At 43.6% G+C, this 20,761-nt stretch overlaps 1 protein-coding gene across 2 annotated transcripts in view; it reads right to left on the bottom strand.

The window, feature by feature from the left end:
* PRKG1 (protein kinase cGMP-dependent 1) overlaps positions 1-20,761 on the bottom strand; it is a 351,680-nt gene that overhangs the window by 75,485 nt on the left and 255,434 nt on the right. For both annotated transcript variants that reach the window (XM_058810052.1, XM_058810053.1), the window contains 2 exons: positions 16,876-16,953; positions 12,930-13,024 (listed from right to left, as the gene is read on the bottom strand). In XM_058810052.1, the coding sequence (XP_058666035.1) occupies positions 12,930-13,024; positions 16,876-16,953 (173 nt within the window). The remainder of the gene's footprint in view (positions 1-12,929; positions 13,025-16,875; positions 16,954-20,761) is intronic.

The raw sequence follows: 20,761 nt of genomic DNA, 5'->3' as shown, positions 1-20,761 counted from the left end.
TTTTTAGCAGCAGGACAATAAACCAACAGTGCAAAAGGCTCTGATTTTTCCAGCATTACAAAGAGTTTCAGCTCTCCCAGGTTTCCCAGGTAGAGGGATCTCTCCTAAATCTCCAAATTATATTTTACTCATTATTTCTCCAGATCTCTAAGAGCCTGTCCAGAAAGGACACATGATGAAAGAATTAAAAAATTATAATTTATATGATATATGATATGATATATGTGATGTATGATATATATTATATATATGATATGTGAAATTATAATGAAATATAATATAATATAATATAATATAATATAATATAATATAATATAATATAATATAATATAATATAATATAATATAAATTCTGTGCTATTTTGGACACCCCCAAATCCATGTAGATTAGATATATTCCCATTTTCCTGACAATAAAGACCAGGCTCAAGAGCTTTTTCAGGCAAACAGTGGCAATAACCCCTGTTAAATACCAGATTCCTTACTTAAATTACTTCTCTTGGGATTTATTCCCCCAGGATTTTTTTTAAAGCAGCTCCAAGTTGTCATTTGAGAGATTTAGCTTGGAAATTATGGAAAACTTCAGGAAAACTTGAAGCAGTGCAATAGGTGATGCTTGGAGAGTTGCCCCAGAATGGTGCAAAAGTCCTATTTTAACATAATTTTTTGGGGGTGAAGTTCCCAAATATTTAAATCCAAAATTATACTACGGGATGAGAAAATAAACCAGCACCTAGCACAAATGCTGAGTAGCCTCCTGTAATAGTAATTTTCAACTTTAAAAGATCATGTTCTATATAAAACTCTAAAACCTTCCCATTTCTTCTCAATTCCACAACTGCCAACCTTCCATTTAATTACAGCCTGACTGTGGACATAATGAAATTTAGCAGGTGCCTTAAGGATGTGTAATTTACAGCCTTAGACTTCAGGAATCAAGAACTGGATTTTACAAACCCAGGGGCTGAGAGGGGGAAAAAGAAATTAAATATAAAAATTTTTGATGAATTTAAACCTCTGCCAGCCCCTTCAGCAGCCAGAGTGAAATTGCTTCGTTAGAGAAGTTCTGCCACATAACCCTAAACCACTTTTTCAGCCTGAGCAAACCCAAGATTAAATTGGAATGAAGGCTGCCCACAGCTTTAGTAGTTTTAAATGAACTTTTTCCCTTTTTTTATTGAATATAAACACAGCTAAACCTCTGAAAATGTCTGTTCCATCCAAGGCATGCAGCTCAACAACTCCCATCCCTCCTGCGGGATTTGGGACAACCTGTGGTGAAATTCATGGAGAATCACTGACACCTTGCTCCAAACAGCAAAAGCCTGCAGAGACCTTCATGAAAAACCTCAATTTAAAGAAATAAATAGAGGAAATGTAATTATTGACAGCAAATCTTCACTTTCTAGGGAGTCTCAAAGCCTGGGCAGCTCTGTGGGTCATTACTGGGAAATTCTGCCAGGCTCAGGAGCTTCTGGAAGAAGCCTCAAGACACTTTTCAGAGTGCAATAAATGGGTGTGGGATGTCAAAATCACCAGTGAAAAGGTTGGATGGGGGCAGGTCATGGAGGCAAAGAGGAAGAGTTGGGGTTTGAGGCAAGAAAGGTGAGGAGTCAGGGCCCAAACAAAAGGGTCGAAGCAATTCTGATTGGATAACAGCAATTCCAGAGCAGCCTCACAGTGTCCAGGCAGAAAAGTTCTGGAGGGTTTTGCCACGTGGAAATCTTGAGACTTTCTATATAGGGAACCCTCTTGTTGGGAAAGAGATAAGTCCAGAAATAAGCTGTGAGACATCAGGAGAGAGGAAATGAGCTGAAAGTTCAGTGAAAAGAGGAAAAAAACACCAAAAAAAAAAAAAAAAAAGACAAAAAGGAGGAAACAAACGCCCTGCAATCCACGAGTGGAGGCTGGAGAATCAACACAACTCTTCCACCACCTGGAGGAAGAAGGAAGTTGAGGATGGGATGCCAGGAGAAGGTTGGCAGAATAACTGCCAACATTAAGCATTTTTTGCCTAACATTAAGCCCTAAGGGAAGCACACCCAAACAAACAACCCTACCCCTCTGTGTGCAGAAAAAAAAGGACCCTGGGTCCCCTCCCACATGAATTTTATAATAAGAAACAGGCTCTCCTAAGGGCAAAACCATCCCCAAAGCCCATTTCTGGGAGGCAAACCCAAAGGTAGCCCCAGCTCCTCACACCAATCCTGGTGCTGTCACAGCTCTGCCTCTCACAATAGCCAAGCTCAGGCTGTGCCCTCACCTAAATTAACACCCAAATTTGGGTTGTGATAACGCAGTTCACTACTTTTAAATGATACCCCTCTCATAAACAGCCTCCATGCCAAGTCCGGACATGGGTAAAAGATCTGCTCTGAGACTTAAAATTTATGTTAATAATCATTAAATTTAAAGCCGGGGACTGGTAGAGTGATGGCTGTAAAGAAATATGAATATATACAGGACAGGAATGTACTCAGCCTATGAAAATCTGGGTGTTTAGGGAGGGAACAGCAAACATAAATAAATCAGGATTTATTCCATTGTTCCCAGGTTGGTATCACTGCTTGAGCCCCATCCAGTGCCTAAACAGGCTCCAAGGAAGCTGGAAAGAGACTGGGGACAAGGAATGGGGGGACAGGACAAGGGGAATGGGTTCACATTGACAAAGGGGAAATTTAGATGGGATATTGGGAATAAATCCTTCCCTGTGAGGGTGGGCAGGCCCTGGCATAGCTGTGGCTGCCCCTGGATCCCTGGCAGTGCCCAAGGCCAGGTTGGACTTTGGGGCTTGGAGCAGCCTGGGATGGTGGGAGGTGTCCCTGCCCATGGCAGGGGTGGGACTGGGTGGGATTTAAGACCACCACTGCTCTACGTCCCCAAGTGCCACCTCCACATATCTTTTAAATCCCTCCAGGAATGTTGATCCCACCACTGCCATGGGTGCCTGTCCCAGGGCTTGACAACATTTTGATGGAGAAATTTTCCTTGATATCCAACCTAAATCTTCCTTGGTGCAACCTGAGGCTGTTTCCTTTGGTCCCTCTGTGTTTAAATTACAGCAAGCAAAATGCAAGGCATGAGCTGATATTATTCTGTATTTTAGAAGAGGAATTATTTTAGTATGGCTGTAATAGAGAACATTTGATTATTTAAAAAGCACAGGCCTGAACATTTAATTACAACGGTGCCTCATAATGAGTGGGCCCTGCATCCCAATTCTGGGTGACTGAGCAGAAGACTCCCTCAATTTTCTAAAATTGATAAATTACAGGAATTTTAAATGGAGCTCCAAAGCCTGACACACAAACCCAAATCCACCCTAGGTACAAAAAGGGATTTGAACAGGAGCCACATCACGAGGTGCTGTAGTAAATTTAGCTATACATTTAAGCTGATATCCCATTTTTTTTGTTCTTTTCCCCTCTTCAATTCCATCTTGTTGTAACCTGCTCTGAGGGTTTGCTGACATGGATTATCCTGCCTACATCCCATGAATTAATTCCTACTCCTGCATCCCCCATAGGCATCCTCACTTGTTTGGGTGTTTTTTTTTTTTAAAGGAACTTAAGAGAATTCAAATTCACTGCTGCATTCTTCAGTTCCACTTAATGCTTACAAACTTGAACACAGCTGGGGGGAGTATTTTGATGGAAGCATTTTCCCAGAGAAAATGCGAGATTTCCTCACTGGAACTCTTGTACAGGGATTTTTGTCTCCTCTCATTAAAAATACATTTATTTCAGAGCATGCATTTTTTCCCCCACAAGAATCATTTGTCCTAAACCATCATTTTGACACAAACATCCTCATTTTGAAATTCTAGGATAAAACATTTGGATCTAACAGTTGATGGTTATTATTGACAGCAAGGACAAAAATCACATAGGAATTTTTCCCCCCGCATTGTTTCCCTTTTTTCTTTTGCACAACACAGGAATTGCCTGCAAAAAATCATGAAAAGAGGGAAAAGGGAAGAGTTTGGAGCCTTCAGCTGTTTCACACCCTCCAGATGGGAAAACCAAAGTGCAATCCCAGGGTTTTGCTCTTTGCAGGAAGCAAGAACCAGATTTGACCCCTGAAATCCCTTCCATCACCATCCATTCCACTCATCCCACTTCAGACAGGAAAATAAATCCTCCAAATTGTGCTATTTAAATTTTTTTATAAATTAAAACCATATTCTTTTGATGTGAATGGTGCTCCAGCAGCTTTCTTAGCTAATAAATAGCAATAATAAATATTATTTCCTATGCATTCCTTAGTGCAGCAAATTTTTTTTTCAGGCTCTGAAGGAACACAGAGGAAAAAAGACATTGGAAACATTTTTGGAGATGTTCATTGCAGCAAAAGCAAATATTGGGGTAACTATAAACCTCTTGTAGTGCTGCTTTGCCCCAAACCCCTGGAATTCTGCCTTCCTTCTTCCATCTGGCACACTCTGTTTGCCCAATATTAAATATATATTTTTTTTATTTTTGATTTTTTTAACTCAGCAGGAAGAATACTGTCTCTGGTCTTTAGACAACATCTTCAAAAGAAAAAAGAACAAAGAAACAAACAAAAACAAAAAAAAAAAAAAAAAAAAAAAAAAAACAAACAAAAAACCAAGAACTATTTGAGTTCCTGGGCTATGACTCAGTTGGATAAAAGCAAGAACAATTCGTAAGCTGTGATTTTCTAAACCAACAATTGTCCTTAAGACTCCAAACCACTTGATTATTTACTAACTACATTTGAGTCATCAAGTTGGGTCTGAGTGTAACTTCCCCACACAAATTTATGTTATTTATGCCCTTTTTGATTTTGATTTTTTAAACTCCTAGAAAAGCTTGGGTTGGAAGGAACCTTCTCTCCTAATGGCTCTTTTTCCTTGAGGGAGATTTTGGGCTGATAAAAATATTTTAAAGGCAGACATTAAAAGGCTGAGAGAATTAGGATTGTTCAGCCTAGAGAAGGGAAGTTTTGGGGTGACCTCATTGTGGCCTTCCAGTGCCTGAAGAGGACAACAGGGAAGACGGAGAGAGATTTTGGACAAAGGATGGAGCGCCAGGACAAGGGGGAATGGCTTCAAACAGACAAAGGGGAAATTAAGGTGAGATATTGGGAATTGGGAATTGTTCCCTGGGAGGGTGACAAAGCCCTGGAATAGAATTCCCAGAGAAGCTGTGGCTGCCCTTGGATCCCTGGATCCCAGGCTGGATGGGCTTTGGAGCAGCCTGGGACAGTGGAAGGTGTCCCTGACATGGCTGGAGTGGAATGTTGAATCTTTAAGGTCCCTTCCAACTCAAGCCACTCCGTGATTTTGATATTAGTTTTCTGTTTTTTTTTTTTAGAAAATAAATGAACAAACAAGGCGAAATTCTGTGCACCGGCCTTTCATTCCTGATCATCCCCATCCCTTCAGAACCAGAACTATTTCCATGAGGATCTATTTGATCATCTTAAGGTAGTGCCAGCTCTCTGCACAAAAATTAGGAAAAATCCTGAGATTATAAACTGAGCTGTTTGCTAGAACAGAGAATTGCACTGCAGGGTGCTGACTTCCAGTTCCAAACCTTGATATAAATATAATATTTTATGTACATTATATTTATATAGAAATATATTACAACAGTTTTAAGACACAGCATTTTCTTTTCTATAAAAATTGTGGTTCTTGTTAACAAAAAAGTTGGGCCGAGTTCAGAATATCCCAGAATGGTTTGAGATGGAAGGGATTTTACAGCTCATGTACTTCCAGCTGCCTAGCCATGGGCAGGGACACCTTCCAGAGATCCTCACAAGTCACTGAATGTGCCAGAAAATGTAAAGGCAGTTGAGGAAAATTGGCTTCACCTGGCTTGTTGCCACATGTGTAATCTCAGACAACAGATTCTAAAAATCAACAAGTCAACTGCACATCTGAGAACTCAGAGGAATGGCCTCAAGCAGCAGATGGCTCACCCAAAAAGGAAAAAAAAACAAAAAAAAGCACCATTAAAAGCCCCAAACCTACTGTGGCAATTAGTGCCACACTTTAAAGTGTGCAGGAGGAGAAGGAAGATTTAAAAACTGCCTGAGGATATTCAATCCAGAAAGGATCAGGAATGATTAAAGCTGCAGCTCTGGTTCAGGATGTTGGTCAGCAATTAATTCTGGGTGCTGGAAATGCCATGTTTATGGAGCTTTGGGAGAATCCATTCTGTGCTGGGATTTTAGGCAGGAAGAGAAAATAATATCAATTCATTCCTGCTGGAAAAGCAGAAATAAACTGCTCCTCAGGAGTGCCAGTGCAGTGCTCCCAAGCAGGATGCTGTGAGAGCCACCACACCTTGCTCTGCCCTCTGGGAAATGTCCTTTCCAGCTCATTCCTTCAAATATTGGCAAAAAAAGGCCCAGAATCGTGGAAATCAGCACAGAATTCTGGAAAGGTTTGTGTTGGGATCTTAAAGCTCATTTTGTTACAACCTTCTGACATGTGCAAGGATACCTTCCACTATCCCAGGGTGCTCCAAGCCTTGGACACTTCCAGATCATGCCAAGATTCTGCTTTTTGGGGATTCTACCACTTCCCTAGGCTCTCTATTCCAATGCCTTACAACCCTTTTGGTGAAGAAATTTTTCCTGATGCTCAGCCTGAACCTCCCCTGGCCATTTCCTTTTCTCCTGTTGCTCGGTACCTGGGAGAAGGGCCTGACTTGGAGACAGGGAAGCAAACCCATCACACTTGTAACACTGGGATTAAACCACAAAGGGACTGATGGAAATTCCACAATTTTGCAATCATAAACCTCCTCCATCTGTTCTGGAGCTGAGGGTGTTGTGACCAGGCCACGTTTTCCACCATTAAATTGAAATTTTTGCCATGGGGTGTCCTCAGGAAATCAATCAGCTCCAAGGCCCAGCTGCCACAGGAGGAGCTCCAGCCCTGAGGGGAGCAGATGGTGACACCATCCTTGTGTCACTTTGCCTCCTCACTTGCAGCTGTCCCAGCTTTGGAGCTCCCACCCTCCAAAGCCTCTTGGGAGGGTTTTGTTTCAGGGAATTGCCAACAGCTTGCCCGAAACCTGGAAAAGCTTCCTGCGCCTCAGGGTGATGGATCTAAATCCATCAGGGATGCATCTAAATCCATCAGGGCACCCACCTCCCTGGCAGGGAAAGGGAAATAAAGGCTGAAAGGTCTTCTGAGATCACCCAGTGCTTGCAAGAAGTTTAAAAAAGCATCTGAGGTAATGGATGACAAAAATTCCAGCCAGTCCTTGGAGGCCATGTGTCGGATCCACAGTCTGTGGGATACACACAGAGCACAGGGGTTGAAAAATAGGGGAAAAACATCCTGGATTTATAGAAAAAAACCCATTATTTAGCAACAAGGGTGGCAAAAATGCTTCTCAACTTGCCAGAGTTGGGTTTATTATTCTTTTGGGGTGTTTTTTGTTCATTCTCCTGCATATCAACATTTGAAGCACTGCTTCCATTTTATGGTGGCCTCTACATATGGGTACATCTACATCTCCATGGAGTTCCTGGCTGGAAAACTGCATTATCCTGCATTATCCTGGACTGCATTCCTACCCCATGGCTGCTTTTAATTCCCTTTTCTACTCTTCCAAACTGGAAACAGGGAATGTCTCAGCATTGTGACCAAGGAAAGGCTTCGTGCCAAGAGGAATCACCCTAGGAGGGAATTTTCCCTCATTGTCCTTCTACACCACAGCCTATTTTTCCAGCCCTTTCCCATCACAAATTCCTTCTGCTTTCATACACCAGAATTTTGCTGCTTCTCAAGCCCTTTCCCAACACTTTTTGGTGGTTGGATGCCTTATCCCAAAACCACATAGATTGTAACAGAAGGAGCTGTGGTTCTCCCTGAAGAAATAGGAATTAAAATTTTCTTTCCCTATGTTTATTCTATAGGATAAATATATCTTTTATTCATATATATACCTCTGGAAATGACACCCCAAGATGAAATTCCTGCCACATTTACACTTGTGTGCCTTCCTCTGTGTTCCAGAGTGACAAATATTTCCAATTCTCCATTCCACTCTTTTTTCCCTGGAAAATTCAGGACCATGAGGTTCATAGGGCAGCAGATGGGAAAGTTTTAGTGGGAGCCTGGGATGGCAAGGAAGGTGTCCCAAGAAAATGGAATATAACTCTCATTATTCCTGGGAATTTCAGTTCAAGGACATTGGAAAAGGATTCAGCCCATAAAAGTTGCAGAGAGGAAAGGAAAAATGGAAAAGGGGAAGGGAGAAAGGGAAAAAGGGGAAAAGGGGGGAAAGGGGAAAAAGGGGAAAAAGGGGAAAAAGGGGAAAAAGGGAGAAGGAAAAACAAGGGAAAATGGGGAAAAGGGAAAAAGGGAGAAGGGGAAACAAACAAGGGGAAACAAGGGGAAACGGAAAAGGGAAAATGAGAAAAGGGAAAACAAGGTGAAAAGGGAAAACAAGGGGGAAAGGGAAAACAAGGGGGCAAGGGAAAACAAGGGGAAAAGGGGAAAAGGGGAAAAAGGGAAAGGGCTCCTTTCCAGGACAGCCAAGAAACCTGAAAAAAGCTGGAGAAGACAAGGAAGGAGAGAGCAGGGCAGCAAGGTGGGGCATCCCAAAGGTTTCTAGGCTTGGGTTATGAAGTTTTTAAAGAAACACTGAGTTTTTCAGTTATTCCCTGGGAAAAGGAGCAATGGAAAGGTCAGATTAGTCCATGGAAAGTGGGAATTAGAGCAGGGAGCAGAGGAGCAGGAGTGGGGTGATCCCAGCACCACTTGCAGGGTTAATAGAAATTTAATAAAAAACAATTTATTTTGGATTATGACTCAAGAAAAAACCCTCTATAAGAGAAGGAACAAAGTCCTACTTCTATTGATGTCTCGTCCTCAGCCTTTTAAAAAGCTTTTGGCATTAAATTCAGCTCCAACATTAACTTCTGAATAAACAGAGCTCTGACATCATCAACTGCAATCCTGGTTGGATTACTCCTGATTTGATATTTCCCATGGGCATTTCCAAGCTTTTCTGGTCACTGATGTCAACATCCATCAGAGCAACTCCCACTATTCCAGGTGGGAAATGTGGTATCAGGTTCTGCAATGGTCAGCACAGAAATTGTCCTGTTGACATTGCTACCCATAGCCATGGATATTGTTTTACTGTTCCAGGAAATTATCAGGGCACAAATCATGCCCCAGGGATTTGGCGCAGGTAGAGGAGAGCTGATTTCTGTAACTTAAGGAAAATAACACCAGAGATGGAGATGTAAATGGGAAATAGCACAAATTTTCTTGGAAGCAGATGTGTTGTCCCATGAGGAACAGCCACCACCATTCTCATTTTCAGATCATCAAGAATGTAACAAAAAACCAGATATAAATCAGTCCCAACAGCTCAGTTATCACTGCTGGGGTCACCAGGGCAAAGCACCTTCTGCACAACCTAAAGACCACAATTCCTTCTTCCCCCTACACGCCACAAACACATTTTGCAAAGAATCAATCAAAAAAAATGTGTATTCTGCTGGCCCAGGCAGAGCTCGGTGTTCCCCAAGTCCTTCCCCACAGAACAAGTATCTTCCTAATTTTCCAGGACAGCCCACAGGGCAAATGAACAAACTCAGCAGTTTTCAGAACAAACCAGCATTAAAAATCTCATCCTAGATGTGCAATAGAACAGTCTTAAAACCAGCTGGCGTTCTCATGCTAAAACATGAAATATGTTTGTTATAACTTTGTGCTATTCCTGTAGGTTTAAATCATCCATATTCCCATTGCTTTTCTCAGTAGGATACAGTCTCATATTTATATTTATACATAAATATATCCAATGAACACACACATGTTATGGAGGCCCTGTCTCAGCTTCAGCTTGGGCTACTCACCCATATTCTTCCTGTTTTGCCACTGCCCAGGAGTGTTTAGGCCCCCTTTTTTAAAAAGCAAAGCACCCACCTTGAAATCCCAGCTGGACCTCAACACTTGGTCAGTTTGGCCAAAGCCTTATGAACCAAACTGTGAATATTTCTATCAAACCCCTCCCTCTCCTGCTCCCTCACCAGCTCTCCAAACATCAGCCCCCTGCCCTTGTCCACTGCTCCAGGTCCAGAACTCCTCCTGAATCCCAAAACCAGATGAAACCCACATCACCCAAACCCCTGGCCCTGTGTAAATGCAATATATGATGGAATATGCAGCAGGAAAGAGGCTTTTATGGAATCCCAGACTGGTTTGAGTTGGAAGGGACCTTAAAGTCCACCCCATTCTACCCCTGCCTTGAGCAGGGACCTTTCACTATCCCAGGGTGCTCAAAACCCTCATTTTCCTAAAGATCTGCTCTCTGTCCTCTTTTCTTCCCCCATCACTTTCTGCCTCAAGACTCCTGCCAAATGCTTAAACCACATTTTCCATCCAATGGGATGGACGGCTGCTCCCAAAACATCCCTCTGGAAGGGGCTGTGCTGTGCTCCAGATGTTCTGGAGCAAGATCCAGCTGTGTGAGGCCAGCAAGGCAGCACCCCCTAATTCATCAGCCAGTTTTAGTACCTGAGCCACTCTGAGTTATTCCCATTGAGTTATTACTGAGTTCAGCACCTGAGATGCACTGAGTTCTCTCCCTGTGCTGATTTGAAGGAACTTTATTGTCACACCATGGTATTTTCTGAAAAATTCCTTCACCAGGATTTTTCTCCTGGGAAGATGAGAAGCCTCAGCTTCTCCATGTTTTGCTGCTCTGGAATGGGGCGTGGAGATTTTTTATCCAAACATGTGAATTGTTTTTAATTATTGGCCAGTCACAGCCAACTGTGTCAGACTCTCTGAGTCTGTCACGAGTTTTTATTATTCATTCTTGTTTAGCCTCCTGATGTCTCCTTTCTCTTTCTTTAGTATAGTTTTAGTATAGCATTTTCTGATAATATCATAATATAATAAATCAGCCTTCTAAAAACTTGGAGTCAATTTCTCATCTCTTACCTCATCCTGGGGACCCCCAACACCACAACACTTCATTTCCATGCTGATACAAACAATTATTGCTTCATAATAAATCTTTATATTATGTTTCTATAAATGTTGTTATATAATAAATGTTTTTACTGCAACGAAGAAAACAACACCTGACTGTGGAGCACCCTAAATTATGTCATGCTAGACTGCAAATGATCCATCTGCTGCCTCCAATTAGCCAGGAAGGTACGAGGGGCCTGGGAGAGGATGTGGATCATCATTTCATGCCTTGCTCTGCCAGTGTGCAATGGGATACTGGGAACTAATGGGTGCCATCTGCTGTGAGCATGGAAAATGGGATAATGCACATCAGTCCCTGATGGCTGTGTCAGGGACATATTGCTGGGAGGGATTTGTTATCCCAGCTCCTGCTAGGCTGCATTTCTGCACTAGTTTCTATCTTAATGAAGAAATGATTTGTAGCTCTTGTTTTATTCTATGCACACAAAATATATCAGGTTTTAATAAAGTGTCCATTAGTCTGTAAGGTCCATTCCAACCCAAACCACTCTGGGATTTCAAGCATTGCTAAGGCCCTGGTAAAGTTTTAAAAAAATTAATCAAAGATAAAAAAAGAAAGAAAATAGAGTAAAAAAACCCAATTTTATGTCAAGCTCTCAGCCATAGCTGTATTTTACAGCAATCCTAAAGGTTTCCCAAGTGGCCAAACAAAGATGTCTCACACAATCCTCACAGAAACTCATTAATTAGCAATTTATTTGAGCTGCCAAATGTTTACATTGCAATATTTTCACATTATTCCATTTAAATCTCCCTGTAAGACTCCTGTGATTATCAGCAAACTGGAGGGATGGTTCTGGAGGAATTCTCTAGCAACAAAAACAAAAGATCACAGAATGGTTTGGGTTGGAAGGGCCCATCCAGTGCCACCCCTGCCACAGCAAGGACACTTTCCACTGTCCCAGGCTGCTCCAAGGCCCATCCAACCTGGCCTTGGGATGGCAGGATTGTGCTTTCCCTGCATGCTGAGAAAGTCCTCTCAATAATTAAGCTTCTATTTCTATATTGAATATTCAAATTTATGCAGCCAAGTATTGCAAATTAACTGATCTCAAACTACTCTATTTGAAATGCCAAGGAATTCCCGCCCATGGGGATGCTCTGTGCCACCAGGGCTGTGAAGGGATGGAATCAAAATCAGGATATTTGTTCAATACCCACAATATTTTGTAATTAAGGAAGAGATTCATAAACTTGAGATTTGTGCTTGATACATCTCTGGCTGGCAAGAAGTGCCAGGAAATTCAGTCTTCAAATATTCTGCCACTTTTTATTGTGGAGAAGGATGGTAGAGGAGGGATTGACCATGTTACTACAGCATCCCAAAAAAAGCCCAAGAGCTCTGGCACCCAGATAAACCCCCCAGGAAAAGATGTTTATTCATGAAGATGAATGAGTGTCCCTAATTCCTGCCTTAATGAAGCCTATTTTTATAGTGCGAATATGGATTTGCAGCTTCTCTTCTTTTAACTCATGTCCAAAGGAAAATGTTTATACACAAGTGCTCACTGACATCCAATTTCCACCTCCAAAATCCCATATAGATACAGAATTTAAACCCCCCAAACTTCCCTTCTTTCAGCCATCCACCCCATCAGGATGACCACAATTATCCTTTTCCATACAGGAATAACACTCCAGAGTTGCAAAAATCAAACTCTTTGAGCTTCCAATGGATGTTTAGGGAAGGAAACACAAAGATAAACTAATTTTTGATGTCCACAAGCAAGGGACTGTCTACATTTGGCTGCTCAAGTGCAGAACAAACCCATTCCCCACTGAGGTTGGGCCTCCTTCTAACACAAATCCAGTGACTCCAAAAGAATAACTCCACTCCCAATCTCTTCCCAAACAGCCAGAACCACCTGAAAGCTGCAAAAATCCTGGAGAAAATATCAAAATTCAATATTTAATTCTTAAGGAGCACTTACCCTTGGAGGGCTTTTTCTCCAAACCAGTCCCCCTTGCCCAGAGTGCGGAGGAAGACGGGATCTTCACTGGGAGAGTCCTCCCTGGTGACATTCACCTGTGGAAAAGCCAAAACCCCATAGGATTCAGGGAACTTTTAATTAACACCTAAAACCTCAAAGGGGAATTTTTCATCTCCTGGATCTGTCAGGAAAGGCTCCTCTGGGAACAATGTGATTCCCCAGAGTCCTGCACTCTCCCCAACCAACCATCCAAGAACACGAGCGGTGATTTTTCCTACTACTCCCACAAAAACACACAGCTTTAGATTTTTGGGAATGTTTTCTAGTCTAAACATGGAGTTGGCTGCACAATCACAGGAGAATAAAATTCCAAAAATTTGCTGTGTATCTATCATCTATGGCTTAAGCTTCCATGAACTTTGCTCCACATGGTTCCCAGCATTCCCAAGCTCCCTGAAGGGACGGGAAGAACACAAATCACCACCACTGGGGCACAACTGAAGTGTCCAGTTTGGGGCATTGTAGGATGGAGTGTGGCTCTGCTCTCTCTCCAGGGAGGGGACAACTCCAGCTGGAGCAGAAATCAAATCTTTCCATCTTTTCAACCAGAGCTTTTGCACGCGGAAATTCCCAAAGCTAAAAGGTGGGATGTCAGGCACATCCTTTTGGATTCAGTGATATCCCAGTGTAATTTCCTTATTAAATTAAATTTGTGGCCTGCACCGTGTCCCAGCTCTTTAAGGGATGGCAGAACCAGTGGGTTCGAGAGGTTAATGAGTAGCACACGGTGCTGAACACCTGCACTGATTCATGGAAGGGCAGGGAATGTGGGATGGATGAGCCAGGAACACCCCTGGATAAACTGAGGGAACTTCAATGAGATTTCAGCCCTTTTTCCATGACTTCCAACGATCCCAAGCAAAGAGTGTTCATGGATTAGGACAGAGCGACTTCTACAATGTTCAAAGCTCTGAGCCAGCCTCCAGTGGGGAAACTGCATTGAATTGGTGCCACATTGTGAGTTTTAAAGGGAAAAGGGGGGGAAATGACACAGCAAGGCCCATGCTGCCTCTGGATGTGCAAGCAGCACTTCCCAAGCAGAAGGGAATGAGCCATTTCCATCCATTATTATTCCACAGATTCCTGCACACAGCATGGTTGGAAATCACTTTGATTTCTGCTTGGTAGGACTTGGGGAAACAAGATAAAATAAATGCACTAAAGGAGCTCAGGAGACGGGTCAAGTGGGGTGGGTGGGGCTGACAGGGAAGAAGAGAAAAAGGAATTTGGTCCTAAAATATTATTGATGGAGGATGGGCTGGGAGAAAACAGAAGAGAAGAGAACAGAAATCAATGGAGGATGGGCTGGAAGAGCACAAGTTTTCTCAGTATTTCTGAGAGGAGTGATGGGCTCAGAAATGTAAAAAAATTATCTCTGCTCACTTCAGCCTGGAGAAGAGAAGGCTCCAGAGAGACCTTAGAGGAGAATTCCAAGGTGTCAAGGTACAAGAGAGCTGGAGAGGGACTTGGGACAAGGGACAGAGGGACAGGACACAGGGAATGGCTTCCCAGTGCCAGAGGGCAGGGCTGGATGGGATATTGTGAATTAGGAATTGTTCCCTGGCAGGGTGGGCAGGCCCTGGCACAGGGTGCCCAGAGCAGCTGTGGCTGCCCCTGGATCCCTGGTAGTGCCCAAGGCCAGGCTGGACTTTGGGAATTGGAGCAGCCTGGGATGGTGGAAGGTGTCCCTGCCCATGACAGGGGTGACACTGGGTGGGATTTAAGGTCTTTTCAATCCACACAATTCCATGATTCTTCGTGACTCCAGACACTGTGACGTGACAGGCATGGCAGACACTCCCTGAGGAGCTCTCCCTGATCCTGCTCACGCTATCTGCAGACACTGCAGGTGTGCTCCCAGGAGCTGGTGCCAGCATTTTCCTGCCTTGATGAGCTGCCCGAGTCAAGTTTTACCACAGGACACAGGAGGTGATATGCTCCAGCTTCTGCAGGTGCCAGGCAGCACACACTGACTCTAAAATCCTGTATTTTGTTGTCATTTATTCCCTGTTTCACTGCTGAGCCACTATCCAAGGCTTAGCATGGATTAATTATCCTAAGCCAAGCTTTAAAATTAAACTCTCTCCAGCTCCATCCACCCATCAGCCACTGGTGTCTCTTTTCCAAAGCAATAAGCTTGAAAGAGAAAACTGGGCAGGATTTAACTATCCCTGTGGGAATTTCTGTCAAGCCATCAGGCTCCAGCTGAGAGTCTGGGAATTTTTTAGCAAGTCCCAGTGCCTTGCTTTATTTTAGCTCCCTTTTTCTGGCCTGCAGCTGTCACAGCAAGATAAAGGAGCAGAGGCCAGGGACAAAGCCAAGATGCTGTTCCAGGAGGAGTCCAGGGCTCCGGAGCAATGGCCAAGGCCATGGGAGGTCTTGTCCATCCTCTGGGGGAGGGTTAAGGGCTGCAGGCCAACAACTGGGATTTGGTTTCTACATTTCTTTTTAGATTGGGGAATGTTGGAATGAGTCCAGAGGAACCATGGAGTTGTTCCCAGGGCTGGAGCCCCTCTGGAGCCAGGACAAGAGCTGGAGGTGCTGGGGGTGCTCACCAGGGAGAGCTCAGAGCCCCTTCCAGAGCCTAAAGGGGCTCCAGGAGAGCTGGAGAGGGACTGGGGACAAGGGATGGAGGGACAGGACACAGGGAATGGCTCCCACTGCCAGAGGGCAGGGCTGGATGGGATATTGGGAATTAGGAATTGTTCCCTGGCAGGGTGGGCAGGCCCTGGCACAGGGTGCCCAGAGCAGCTGGGGCTGCCCCTGGATCCCTGGCAGTGCCCAAGGCCAGGCTGGATTTTTGGGGCTTGGAGCAGCCTGGGACAGTGGAAGGTGTCCCTGCCATGGCAGGGGTGGCACTGGATGGGATTTAAGGTCCCTTCCACCCAGGCCATTCCCTGGAAAGTGAAGGGATCAACCTGACCAAGTGGGGCAAAAGCCTCAGTGGCCAACACAGCTCCAAACACTCATTGTGGGAGGGAGATGTAGATGTGGAAGAGAGATGCACCATCCCAATATTTTTCTCCATGAAAAAAACAGCAACAGAAAAAGAATTTGAAGCTTGGCTCATGACTGTTCATATCCCGAGAAAAGAGGGAATATTATTTCTGATTGAAGGCAAGTGAAAGGGCATCAAACCAACTAACTTGGATTTCTGCAGGCTATGATTAACTTCATTTCAAAAACTTCTCCAAGACACTCTTATTGATCTGAAAAAGACCATTTTTTGCCTTACAATAAAAACCGGCTCCCAGAAAGTGGAAGATGATGGTGGAAAATGAGTTGGCAGCTGGGAATCACTGTGTATTCCCTCCAAAATCTCCTTCCTGCTATGTGGAAAGAAGCCAAGTGTCTCTCAAGTGTATTAGGCAGGCTAAAAAATTATAAATAATTGTTGAATGGAAGTAAGAAACTTGGTCTATAAAATCCCATCAGTGTTTTATGGGAAATGAGGTCAAAAATATTTTCCCTGTGAGCAGTGGAAGAGAAACTTAGACCTTTTTTCCCCTATGGACAGAGCTCAGAGATCCCTGCATTACTATTATTTGGACAAGCTGGGAAGAGGAAGCCATGGGAATGGAGCCTGGAAGCCAGCCTTGGAAGGGGGATGCTAAGCAGAGAAATTATGGAGTATTGTAGGATTTATTTCAAAGAAATTGAGTTTCATGGTCATTTGCCCAGAGATTCAACAACAGTTTCCACCCCAAAGTGTTGCCTGGGAGGACAGGGATTTAATTTTCACCCCTTCAGGCCACTCTTCCTTTCCTGACCCAGCCAAGGAGCTCCAATAAATATCAAGTTCTGGCACATTTATGCCTTGAGAGGGGGGAGAGAGAGGTTGGAGCAGGATTTTGGGAGCCCTTGGCCTGGCAAGGTGTGAACTCACCTTTCCTTTGCTGATGATAAAGAAGGTGTCCCCTCGAGCCCCTTGGCGGATGATGTACTCTCCGCTCTCGTAGTGAGTCTGCAAGAGGCAAAGGAACCAAATGAAGATGAACAAATAAAAGCAGAGCCTGTTCCCCAGCCCATATTTTGGCAGCTTTGCAAGAACATCACCCTGGACCCCTTTTATCCCAGCTTGACATTGGCTGTGACTTAAAGATTGTCCTGTGGTAAGGAATGGAATAATTAAACTGGAAGCATTTGTGGCTTGCCCATTTTTCTTCTGGCTGTGCTGGTGCCAGCCTGTGCCCAGATGAATTATCCTCAGCCTGAATCCATTTTTAGCACATCAACGAGACAGAGGAATTTCCAACAGGGAATAAGCTATATGAACTAAACTGTAATAAGAAGTCTGGTATAAAATTTTTTTTTCTCCTTTTTTTATTGTTGGTTTTGGTGGCTTTCCAGCTTTGCTAGCAAGGGTTTTATTCAGCAAGTAAGTTTTGCTTTTCTCCTGTTATTACAATAGTTTAATCTGTCCATTTTTGCCTTATTTTGTGGAACAGCCCTTGCTAAATTCATGTCACAGGTTATCAATGCTGGCATTAAACTTGTTAGGACACTTTCATCCCTTGTGTCACCCCATCAAAAGCAATGTGCATTTACACATCACTAAAAAACCAAAATATTTTCTAAATCAAGACTTTCAATTGATATTTAGACACCCCCAAACCTTGTAATTTTTTATTCCAGATGCTCTGCCCTTGCAAATTCAATCAACAGCAGGCTGGGGGATGCCAAGAGTTTCCCATCCAACCTCTCCTGCATCTTCCTTGGGATAAATGTCTCTTGGATTTTTCAACCATGACCAGGAGAGCTGGAGGTATTGAGTATTCTATCCCAGCCCAAATCTGGGACAAAATCACCCCAAAAATGCCCTGCACTCACCATCAGATCTTCTAATCCCCAAGTAAGTATAAACAAGCAAAGACTGGAGCTAAAACAGGGGAATTAATCCAAATCCTCAAATTTGGTTAAGCTTGAGATTTTTTTTCAAAAGTGTTGTGTTTACCTGAGTTTGTTTATTTATCTTTACAACCAACCTTTTTATCATTTACAATCTGATAACAGAACCTCCAGCTTTTCCCATTTTCATGTGCCAGAGTGGGAAGAGAGAGGGAAAAAAAGTTTGGACATAAACTTGCAGAGTTTTACTGCTTATGTTGGGTGTTTCTGGAGAGCAGATTTAAAGTGCACATTTTGACCATCCATGGTGAAATTCCTTGGAAGGGCCTGATTTTAGGTGGTGTTGGGATCAGACCCCCCCTCAAGTGGAATCTTGTAAGCACCCAAAAATCTATTTAATGAAAATACTGGGCTAATGGCTTCTAAATTTACAACAGGTCATCCATATTCATTAGAAACATTAATGGCATTTTTATATGATTTCTGGGAAATTTAACATGCGAAACCTGCTCCCTAAAAAGCCATTTCTTGGTCCTGCTCACCAACTACCACCAGCAGAACTGAGTCTCAGTCCGGCTGCTGTAACCAATTCCCACCCACAAGTTCTCCCAACCTTCTAACCCATAAATTCCATTCCACCCCTAAATCTTCCCAATCATTCCCACACATGGCTCTTCCCAACCCATGAGTTCTCTCAAACATCCCACCCATGAATCCTAACCATTCCCATACATGAGTCTTCCCAAACTTCCCGCCCAGAACTCTTCCAAAGGAATGGGAGGAACATAAACTTGAGCTTCAAAGCAACCAAAGCTGCCTCTCACTTCAGCGAATTTTGTCTCTTCTTTTTTTCAAACTGAGCTCTAATCTCAGCCAAGTCCTTCCAACATTCCAATCACATTCCTCTAGTCCCTCCTTGAGTGCCCAGAGCTTTCATTTCGCTTGACCTGCTCCTCCCTGGTGCTTCTTTCCACGCCCTCCCTGCCACCCACATCCTCATGTTTATGTATTCCAAGCCATTTATTTCACAGCTAATTCCACACACGATTTTTCATGCTTGAATCAACCCATCCTTCACATCCTTTAGCAGAGCTCCTGCTCTTAAATCCTTGTTTTCTAACACAAATCAGCTCATCCATGTGCTTCACCCTTCTAAAGGGATTCTTGCTACCTGCCCAGTGTCAGTGCATCATCCTGGGCAGGCAAAGTGCCCAAGAGCTCACTCAGGGCATGTGGAAGTGGAAAGGCTCCTGATTTTAGCCCCACTTGAGAGGCAGCAATACCTCCTCAGGTACCTCTGGTACCATCAAATATCTCTGAATAAGCTTTTTGGCAAAAGTTCACAGATTCCCAGAATGACTGAGGTTGGAAAAGACCTCCCAAGACCATGGAGTCCACCTGGTAACTCACTCCCACTTTGTCCCCAGCCCAGAGCACTGAGTGCCACCTCCAGCCCTTCCTGGGACATGTCCAAACCTCCCCTGCCAAGGCCTGAGCATCCTTTCCATGCAGAAATTCCTGCTGCTGTCCAAGCTGAGCCTCCCCTGGCCCAGCCTGAGGCTGTTTCCTCCCATCCTGTCCCTCAACACACAGAGAAGCTGGAATCTTTCACAAAGTAGCATTCCCAACCTAAATGAACAAATGTGAAGCTCTTCCTCCCTTCAAAGCCCTCCACCAAGTGGATCCCATGGAGATTGCTGTTTGTCTAGTAAGAACAGCTTCTATAAAAATACCAGGGCTTTTTATTCTCTTTACTTCTCTTCAGTTTTACTTAAAGTGAGCAAAAAAATCCCTTTACCAAAGGGAGGGAAGAATGCTCACTCATCAGGTTTGAGAGGATAAGACATGGATAGGTCTCCATGACCTGCTCCAGTTTCCCCAAAGAAGAAGTGCCAATCTCATGATCAAGTCAGATTTGCTCTAAAAAAGGCAACTATCCCATTTTAAGAAATCCCTCATCTTGTGCAGAATGTCATTGAATAGGCACAGACATTTCTTTGAGTGGAAAAATACCCAATGCAAGCTTTCTTCAGGAGTGACTGGATTTTCATGAGACCAACTTATACCGAAAATGGACAAAATTAGGAACAGTGGGATGCAACAGCACCAAATTTTGTCAATAAACTCCTTTTTTGACTCCCCGGGATGAAAAATCTCCCCCAGACACTGGACCCAAAGCAATGTACAAACCATATTTCAGTGACCACCCCAATCCATCCATCTCAGAACAGTTAAATGTGTGATTAATTTCTTTGTCCCCAACACACCAGGGCACATCTCACCCATCACACAAAAATCCATCACCTTTGCTACTTCAGACCTTCACACCTGGCTGAGGACTTTGGCCCACTGAACTTGGTTGATCAGTCACAAACTTCAACTGGAGCTTCTGCTCCTAAATACCACCAAAAATGAGATGTCTGAGAGCCTGACCAGGCCTCATAGAGAAACCACGACTAAAAATGAGATGTTTGAGAGCTCAACCAGGCTTCATGGACTAAATCTCAATTAGGTCCCTCATGGAGAAACCTCAACTAAAACCAAGATGTTAAAGATCCCACCCAGGCCTCATGGAGAAACCTTGACTAAAATTGAGATGTTTGAGAGCCTGCTCTGGTCTTGTAAGGAATCCTTGCCTGAAAATGAGATGTTTGAGAGCTGACCAGGTTGTGTGGACAAACCTTGACTAAAATTGAGATGTCTGAGATCCCAGCCAGGCCTGGCGGAGAAACCTCAACTAAAAATGAGATGTTTGAGAGCTGACCAGGTTGTGTGGAGAAACCTTGATCAGGGCCCATAGAAAAACCTCAATCAGGCCTCATGGAGAAACCTTGACTAAAATTGAGATGTTTGAGAGCCTGCTCTGGTCTTGTGAGGAATCCTTGGCTAAAAACAAGATGTTTAAACAGGACCAGGCCTCAGGG

This window comes from Ammospiza caudacuta, chromosome 9 (genome assembly GCF_027887145.1).
Source record: "Ammospiza caudacuta isolate bAmmCau1 chromosome 9, bAmmCau1.pri, whole genome shotgun sequence".
NCBI classification, from domain to species: Eukaryota; Metazoa; Chordata; class Aves; order Passeriformes; family Passerellidae; genus Ammospiza; species Ammospiza caudacuta.
The sequence above is the reverse complement of the archived record's forward strand: the minus strand, read 5'-3'. Positions and strand labels throughout refer to the sequence as shown.